At 52.7% G+C, this 8846-nt stretch overlaps 1 protein-coding gene across 1 annotated transcript in view; it reads right to left on the bottom strand.

Moving 5' to 3' along the window:
• Positions 1–8846, bottom strand: part of Myo15b (myosin XVB) — a 36553-nt gene that overhangs the window by 19252 nt on the left and 8455 nt on the right. The window contains 7 exon segments of the mRNA XM_029483567.1: positions 950–1113; positions 1354–1471; positions 3515–3639; positions 3765–3810; positions 3909–4024; positions 4213–4290; positions 5740–5865. Coding sequence (XP_029339427.1) covers positions 950–1113; positions 1354–1471; positions 3515–3639; positions 3765–3810; positions 3909–4024; positions 4213–4290; positions 5740–5865 — 773 coding nt within the window.

Here is an 8846-nt window from a genome sequence, read left to right as displayed (position 1 = left end):
AGATTTCTGAGTTCGAGGCCAGCCTGGTCTACAGAGTGAGTTCCAGGACAGCCAGGGCTACACAGAGAAACCCTGTCTCAAAACAAAACAAAACAAAACAAAACAAAAAAAACAACAGCAACAACAAACCCAGAAAACCAAACAGATGCTTCTAACAGCCATGCCCATAAGGGATGGGAGCGACTCATGCAGCCATCAGTAAGAACCTGTGACTCGGAACAGGGGAACATTATTCTGCCACAGAAAGCAAACGAGGTTCTGATCCACACTAAGACACAAACTCTGGAGGCTAGGTAAATTAGGCCAGGCATAGAGGGAACAGGCCTGTAAGATGGCTTACAGGAAACACTTAGCATAGGCAAATCTAGAGCCAGAGAACACACTGGGGGTGTTACTAGAAGCTGGTGGCTGTGTGGGGAGTCAGGAGCTGTGCCTCAGGTTATGTAGTGACAGTGTTTGGGGGCACAGATAGCAGTGCTGGGTGGTGGTGGTGGTACATGCCTTTGATCCCAACACTCCAGGGAGGGGGTGAGGCATTGACAGGTGGATCTCTGTGAGTTTGAGCCCAGCCTGGTCTACAAAGCAAGTTCTAGGACAGCCAGGACTGTTACACAGAGAAACCAAGTGTCAAAAACAATCAAAAGATAGTAGCGATGGTTGCCTGTGATGGTGTTGCTTGCTTCATCTTATTCTCAGCTCTCAGGTTTGCCTAGGGTCAATAGCAGCATTACTTTCCGAATCTGACCCCTCCCCTGCAGCTAGTCTGGGAAGCCAAATCCCTGCATCTGGCCCGGATGGACAGAGTACCTGCTGGATGCCAGGTGTGTGGTGGTGGGTGGATATAATCTCAGATCCAGAAGGCTGAGGCAGGAGGATCATGGGTTTGAAGCCACCCTGGGCTCCCCAGCCTCACCTTCCCGATTTGGTTCTGGCTCCAGAACCTGCTCACCTGGCCTGGAGCCCACGCACACGAGCCTGCATCCGGGGCAGGAGACGGAGGCGCTGCCGGGTGATACAGGCTCGGAGGCCACGGTGCAGAGTGAGCAGGGCCTGTGAGCGCCGCTGAGCCCACAGCTGTTCTAGCTGCTGCCAGCCCTGTTCCTGCAGCAGGACCTGTGGGCCGAGGCAGGCTTCGGGAGGTGGGGGATGAGGGTGGGATGGGGGTTGGGGGAGTGGGAGGATTCTGGAAGCAGACAGGACATGCCTGCTCTCCTCTGGTGTCAGCCTCCCCACATCTAGTCACACACTCTATTCTAGGGGCCCCAGGGTAGCCTGGCAGCCAGCCCCGCTCCCATAGCCCAGCAGAGCTCTCTCCTTTTCGTGCATGCCTGTCCCCTGTGCACTCACACACACCTGGGTGACTCCAAGATGATACAGCGGCGACTCTGTCCCCAGCACTTCGCTGAGGACGGCACCACACCTCTCCTGGTCAGAGGCAGCTTTCTGTCTCCCTGACCCCAGGGCATGGAACCTGTTCAAAAGGCACAGAGTTGAGGTCAGAAGAGCAAAGACGGTTTGTTTTGTTGTTGTTGTTGTTTTGTTTTGTTTTAAGACACTTGATTGACAACTGAATGCAAACCCATTGATAATTACTCAATTTCTGGGTCAATCAGCAACTTGAGAAATCCTGCATCCTAGTTTCTCCAGAGCTGGAGAGATGGCTCAGCGGTTAGGAGCACTCATGGCCCTTGCAAAGGACACAGGTTCAGTTCCCTGCACGCATGACTCGACTTACAAGCTACAGTTCTAGGGGATCCGACTCCCTGTTCTGTTCTGGCCTGGATAAGTGCCAGCGTGCTAATGGTGCATAGGATTATAACTCTCTCTCTCTCTCTCACACACACACACACACACAAATAAACCTAACAAAACACAAGTCTCTTTCCAGTTGTTTCTAGGGCATGTCATGTCGACATAGAGCCAGGCAGGGCGCTGACTTCCGGCAGGGGCGGGGCAGGTGAGCCTGCTGCTCTGGAGAAGGGGCAGGTAGTTGGTGCCATGAGGCCAGGCAAGGCTAGAGAAGCAAGAGGCGTGGCTCTCTGGGATGCTATACACTAACACGGGGGTCAGGGTCAATGCAGGTCTGGGAGGGCAGGGCAGGCCAGGGCAGGGCAGAACAGCAGGGCAGGTCATCAACAGACCTAGCCAAGGCTGGGAAGAGAGTCCTCCTCCATCCAGAGCTCAGAGCTTCCTGGAAGAGGTGACAGCCAGTGACTTGGCAACTGTCCCAGGGCAAGGACAGCACCTTCTCACCTGTGACCTGTCATTCCCCAGCTCAAGGACAAACACTCACTACACTTATTTACTGCCTGCTTCGGGCTCCACCCCTCAGCCAGGCTGTCCCACGATAAGGCAGTCACAGGCAAGGGGTGGCTAGATCCCTGAGGGGAGGCCTCAGAGGGTGGCGAGAGGTGGTCCAAGCTAAGGCCCAATAGACCTCACATTCAGTCACCAGCTTCCTGGACACTTCTGAGCTCTCCCTCAAAGGCTGCTGCACCCTCACTGTCCCCACAACCATGACAGGCCTGCTCCTCATGGCTGCCCCTGAGCCTGCCATCCCTTATCAATCTGAAAGGCTCTGCTAACTGTGCTCCGTCACCTCACTGATTCAGTCGCATGATCCTGGCTGTGCTCAACCGGCCGCATGGTAAGGTCCCAGGGCAGGCAGAGCCCAGGTCATCTCTAGCAGGACATTAGCTCTGAGGAGATGAGGCCAATATAGAAAGGAGTGTGAGCGTGCATGTGTGAGCGAGCATGTGAGTGAGCGAGCATGTGTGAGCATGTGTGAGTGAGCATGTGTGAGTGTGCATGTGTGAGCGAGCATGTGAGCATGTATGAGCGTGCATGTGTGAGCGAGCATGTGTGAGCATGTGTGAGCGTGCATGTGTGGAGCGTGCATGTGTGAGCGAGCATGTGTGAGCATGTGTGGAGCGTGCATGTGTGAGCGAGCATGTGTGAGCGTGCATGTGTGAGTGAGCATGTGTGAGTGTGCATGTGTGAGCGAGCATGTGTGAGCATGTGTGAGCATGTGTGAGCATGTGTGAGCATGCATGTGTGAGCGAGCATGTGTGAGTGAGCAAGCATGTGTGAGTGAGCATGTGTGAGTGAGCATGTGTGAGTGTGCATGTGTGAGTGAGCATGTGTGAACATGTGTGAGTGAGCATGTGTGAGCGTGCATGTGTGAGCGTGCATGTGTGAGTGAGCATGTGTGAGCATGTGTGAGTGAGCATGTGTGAGCGAGCATGTGTGAGCATGCATGTGTGAGCGAGCATGTGTGAGCGAGCATGTGTGAGCGAGCATGTGTGAGCGAGCATGTGTGAGCATGTGTGAGCATGTGTGAGCGTGCATGTGTGAGCGTGCATGTGTGAGCGAGCATGTGTGAGCATGTATGTAAGGAATGGTGAAGGGAGGACTGTTGACTGTCAGGCACGTGGTCTCTTCTCTGTCAGGACCACCTACCTGGGACTGTCCCCTGTCCGGTGTTGGCTTCTGGTACCTCACCATGGAATCTTACCTTGCCAGAAAGACTTGGAAGGACACTCGCACGGGGAAGTGGGCACTCCGGGTGACTATGATCTCCAGGATGCCAGCCTGACGCAGCTGCTCTGCCACATGCCCCACGTCCAAGAGGCCTGGGAGCTGGGAGCCAGAGACACAGCCAAGGAGAGCTGGAGTCGGGAACAGGGCTTCGAGGAGAGGGTCCCAGAGGAGAGGAGGGGCGGAGGACAGCATGGCAGGGGTGGATTTGGGGAAAGGGGGCTCACCTTTCCAGGGGTGGGATTGAGACAGTGGATAACATAGACATGGCCCCTGCTGAGTGGAAAGGGGACAGTCACCGAGCAGAACAGTAGTCATAGATCCGACTTCCCTCCATCCCGTCCTCTGGGATGGAGGGACGCAGTTCTCACCTGCCAAGTCGAGCTAGCAAGTCACCCAGAGACTGCTGGAATCGAGAGGCCAATGTGGGTTTGTTTTGCTCAGTCCCAGCCTGGGGCTCTGCTTCTTGGAACAGGCTGCCCATGAGCTGTGCAGGGTGAGATGGGTCTCAGCTGTTTCCATCCCAGTGTCCACCCACCACATGGCCCCCAAGAGCAGGCTGCCCTAAACACGGAACCCCCCCCCACACACCCCACACACACTCATTCCTCCATCCAGGCGTCAAGGACTAGCCCCGCAAAGCTCTCTGAGCACTCGAAAGGAAGGCTAGGTCACCTGCAGCTGGCTCTGCCTGAGCATCTCCAGCACGGCAGGGTCCAGGTGGCCCCTGTTTCTGTTTATGAACTTGTGCACCTGCAAGAGAGGAGGCCACAGTCCTCTTCCAGGGCCTGTGCTGTAGACCAGCTTCCTACCGCAGAGAAAAGTCTCCTCCACTCTCCGCTCTTCAGGACTCTCTTGGTTATCCTCATGCCTTTCTCCACAGAAAACTCAGGATGGTTTGTCTCTCTCTCTCTCTTTTCTTTCTTTCTTTAAAACAGGTTTTCTCTATATAGCCCTGGTTGTCCTAGAGCTCCCTCTGTAGACCAAGCTGGCCTTGAACTCAGAGACCCGCCTGCCTCTGCTGGGATTCAAGGCGTGGACACTTGACTGTTTCTTCATTTGTAATAAAAACCCAATCTCAGGGACAGGACTGTGGCACAGCTGGAGGAGCCTGGGCCTACCGTGCCCAAGGCCCAGGTTCTGAGTCCCAGCACTAACCCTAACCCGAGTTCAGCCTAACCCTGAACTGGGCACGGGTGTTAACACACCTGCAGTCCCAGTGCTTGGGGACAGGGGACGGGGGCAAAAGGATCAGAAATGTAAGGTCATCCCTGGCCACAAAAAAATTAAAGGCTGGATGAGCCAAAAGGAGACCCTGTCTCAAAACCCAAAACAAGGGCTAGGGGCGTGGCTCAAGTCTTTAATTGGAGCAAGTTGGGAGGCAGAGACAGGAGGATCTCTGAGTTTGAGATCAGGCAATAGTGAGATCCAGGACAGCCAGGGATACACAGAGAAACCCTGTCTCAAAAACAAACAAGCAAACTATAAAACACCAAGGCATAATTTTAAAAAAGATGATGACGACTTGAGGCTGCAGAGGTGGCTCCACAGTTGAGCACTGGCTGCTCTTTTGGAGGATCTGGGTTCGATTCCCAGCACCCACATAGCACATCCTATCCCACTGTCACCCCAGCCCCAGAGAATCTGATGCTCCCTGATGGCTTCCGAGGGCACCAGGCACACTCATGATGCACAGACTCATGCAGGCAAAACTCTCCTACACAAAGAGTTTTTAAAACGGGGAGAGGCAGATGAGATGTTAAGGGACAGATGAGATGGCTCAGTGGTTAAGAGAGCAAACTGCATAGTAAACTGGGCCAGTAAGACACCTGCTGCTGAGTCTGAGGACCCAAGCTCAAGCTCAGCTAGTCACACCATGGAAGAAGAAAACCAACCCTCAGAAGTTGTCCTCTGACCTCCACATATATACACACACACACACACACACACGCACCCTTCCCCCACCTCATTAACTAAAAACAAATGTAAAAAAAAAAAAATCCAGCATGGATAGGAGGGGCTCTCAAGGCCCTATCCTTAGCTAAGGAGCTATTAAAAAATAACACTCAGTAGTGGGTGTGGCCTGAGGCTCTCATGGAGATACAGTGCCACTTCTGGTAGGTGACTCAGCTTGGGAGGGGCAGACACTACGATGACACGGCCTTGGTGATTCACCTGCATTCTTTGCCTGAGAGCAGATACCTGGTAGGTGACGGTCCCAGCGTAGTGCCGCACCGTGAAGATTGGCAGGGGCAGCTGAGGCTTGGCGTAGCTGGGGTGGTCACCATGCTGATAGTGGCACTTCTGGAGGAAGGTGTGGTCTGTGGCCTGGTAAGGAAGGAGCCACACTTTCTCAGGTCCTGTACACACTTACTGTTCCCTGCATTCACCCTGTTCCTTCCTGAAGACCGCAGCCCCACACAACCTAGACACGGGGACATTTGTCTCCCCAGATCTCTTCCTCCAGACAAGGGGAGTCAGCTTGGTCTGCAGCAGAATCCCTATAGTGTGTTCCCTTCATCCTTTTGAACAGCCAGGTCCTATTTGAGAAGGTCAGGGTCACCTCAGGCTCAGGAGCCACCTCCACCAAGCCCGAGACGTGATATTTCTGCGGAAGTCTAAAGGAGTTAAAGAAAACAGAGTTGGGCTGGTGAGATGGCTCAGTGGGTAAGAGCACCCGACTGCTCTTCCGAAGGTCCAGAGTTCAAATCCCAGCAACCACATGGTGGCTCACAACCATCCGTAACGAGATCTGGCGCCCTCTTCTGGAGTGTCTGAAGACAGCTACAGTGTACGTACATATAATAAATAAATCTTAAAAAAAAAAAGAAAAAAGAAAACAGAGTTGGAGGCTTTGAGGCAGATGTCAAAACTGTTCCAGCCACACCCTCTCCACAAGCTGTCACAGGTCACTTTATATAATCTAAGGGGTGGGTAAAAACACTGGCTGTAGCCGGGCATGGTGGCACACGCCTTTAATCCCAGCACTTGGGAGGCAGAGGAAGAAGGATTTCTGAGTTCAAGGCCAGCCTGGTCTACAGAGTGAGTTCCAGGACAGCCAGGGCTACACAGAGAAACCCTGTCTCAGAAACAAACAAACAAACAAACAAACACTGGCTGTTCTGCTAGAGTATCCAGGTTCAGTTCCCGGCCCTTACATGGATGGTGGTTCCCAGTTGTAACTCCAGACCCAGGGGATCCAATGCCCTTTTCTGGCCTCCCCAGGGCCACACATGGTACTCAGACAAATGCAAAAAATCAAAACACCCATATTCGTAAAACAGATTTAAAAAAACAAACAAACAAACAGGGCTGGTGAGATGGCTCAGTGGGTAAGAGCACCCGACTGTTCTTCCGAAGGTCCTGAGTTCAAATCCCAGCAACCACATGGTGGCTCACAACCATCCGTAACAAGATCTGGTGCCCTCTTCTGAAATGTCTGAAGACAGCTACAGTGTACTCACATAAAATAAATAAAATAAATAAATCTTTAAAAAAAAACAAAAAAACAAAAAAGGTGAACCAAGGACTTGAGAAACACACCTGTGAGGGGTTTCTCTTATTTGGTTTTGGGGACCGTTCCCTATGAAGACCAGGCTGGCTTTGAATTCACACTGATCCCCCTGTCTCTGCACCCAGAACGCTGGGGATTAAAGGTTGGATTAAAGATACCAGGCACCACCATTCCTGGCTGGCTTGAGATACAGTCCCTTTTGGCCGGGCTAGCCTCCAACTCCATATGAGCTGAGGATGGCCCTCCTCACCTCTACCTCTAGAGTGCTGGGACCACGGGTGCACACTCTCTGTCACAATCCCTCCTCAGGGCAAGAGCGGCAATGGCCGCGTCCCAGTGTATGCTCCCGTCTTACCACAGATGCATGGATGGAGCCCTCTCCCCTAGTCTTCCCTGGCCTGCAAATGCTACTTATTCCCCAGGCCACGTGCCGCGAGGGCCAAGATCTTGTGACCCACTCCACTCCTCTGTGGGGGGATGTAAACAATGCACAGTCCACCTGGGGATGAGCTTTTGCAAGGAGGCACAGCTGAACCCCCAAGACTTCGTGCTTTCGCTTGGGTTGTTCTGTAGAACAGCATTACCACACCTGATTTTATACCGTGCTGGGGATCGGACCTAGGGCTCTGTGCCCGCTAGGCAAGCCCTCCTCCTCCTGAGCCATATCACCATCCCAGGGTCACTTTATTTTTGGTGTCTACCCTGCCACCTCAGTTCCCATGTAAAGTCTGGGTCCTATACATGTTCCTGTGACTCCACAAAGCTGCCCACCAGGCACCTGGGATTCTTATTTATTTATTTTGGAAAATGGGGTCTCATATACCAAATTAGTCTAGGATGTACTGCCTAGCTCAGCCTGTCCTTCCTTCCTTCCTTCCTTCCTTCTTTCCTTCCTTCCTTCCTTCCTTCCTTCCTTCCTTCCTTCCTTCCTTCCTTCCTTTCCTTGTTGTTGTTGTTGTTTTGAGAAAGGGTCTCTCTGTGTATATACTAGAACTTGCTCTATAGACCAGGCTGGCCTTGACATCTCGGAGATCCTCCTGCCTCTGCCTCCCAAATGCTAGGACTAAAGGCATGTGCCACCACGCCTAGCCTAATTTTTTTATATAAATTAATTATTTTTTAGATTTATTTCCTTTTTAATGTGTGCATGTGCTTTGCCTGCATGTCTGTATTTGCCCCACATGTGTGGCTGATGGTCACGGAGGTCAGAAGAGGTCATCAGATCTCCTGAAACTGGAGTTATAGTAATGGCTGTGAGACACCATGTGGATGCTGGGATTTGAACCTGGGTCCTCTGCTCTTACCCTCTAAGCCATCTCCCCAGCCTTTGCCATTTCTTTCCCACTCTCCTGGGCTCGAGGAAGGAAAGAACTGAATCTTTTGTCTCGGACCTTTCCCTTCAGAATGGTCCCCACACACAAATCCATCCCTCAGTGCCAGTATGCTGCAGGTAGAGCTGGAGCTCTCAGACAGACCCAGCCGCCGGCAGCTCGGTCTTTACCTCCTCAGGGGTAAAGCCACACCAACGGCACCTGACAATCAACACTGTCTGCTCTCTCCAGGAGTTCAAATAGAAAGAGGCAGACGCTGATGTGTAACAGGGGATCTTTACACATGACAGCCACTTGCCAATCAATCCAAGAAGCATCTGTAGTGTGCTGCTGGCAGGGCATGCCTGTAATCCCAGCACTTGGGATGTGAAGACACAAGGATCAGGAGTTCAAGGCCAGCCTAGACTACATATGTAACTTCCTGTCTCAGCAGCAGCAGTGGAGGAGGAGGAGGAGGAGGAGGA

The sequence above is a fragment of the Mus caroli genome, chromosome 11, assembly GCF_900094665.2.
Source record: "Mus caroli chromosome 11, CAROLI_EIJ_v1.1, whole genome shotgun sequence".
Lineage (NCBI taxonomy): Eukaryota > Metazoa > Chordata > Mammalia > Rodentia > Muridae > Mus > Mus caroli.
The sequence above is the reverse complement of the archived record's forward strand: the minus strand, read 5'-3'. Positions and strand labels throughout refer to the sequence as shown.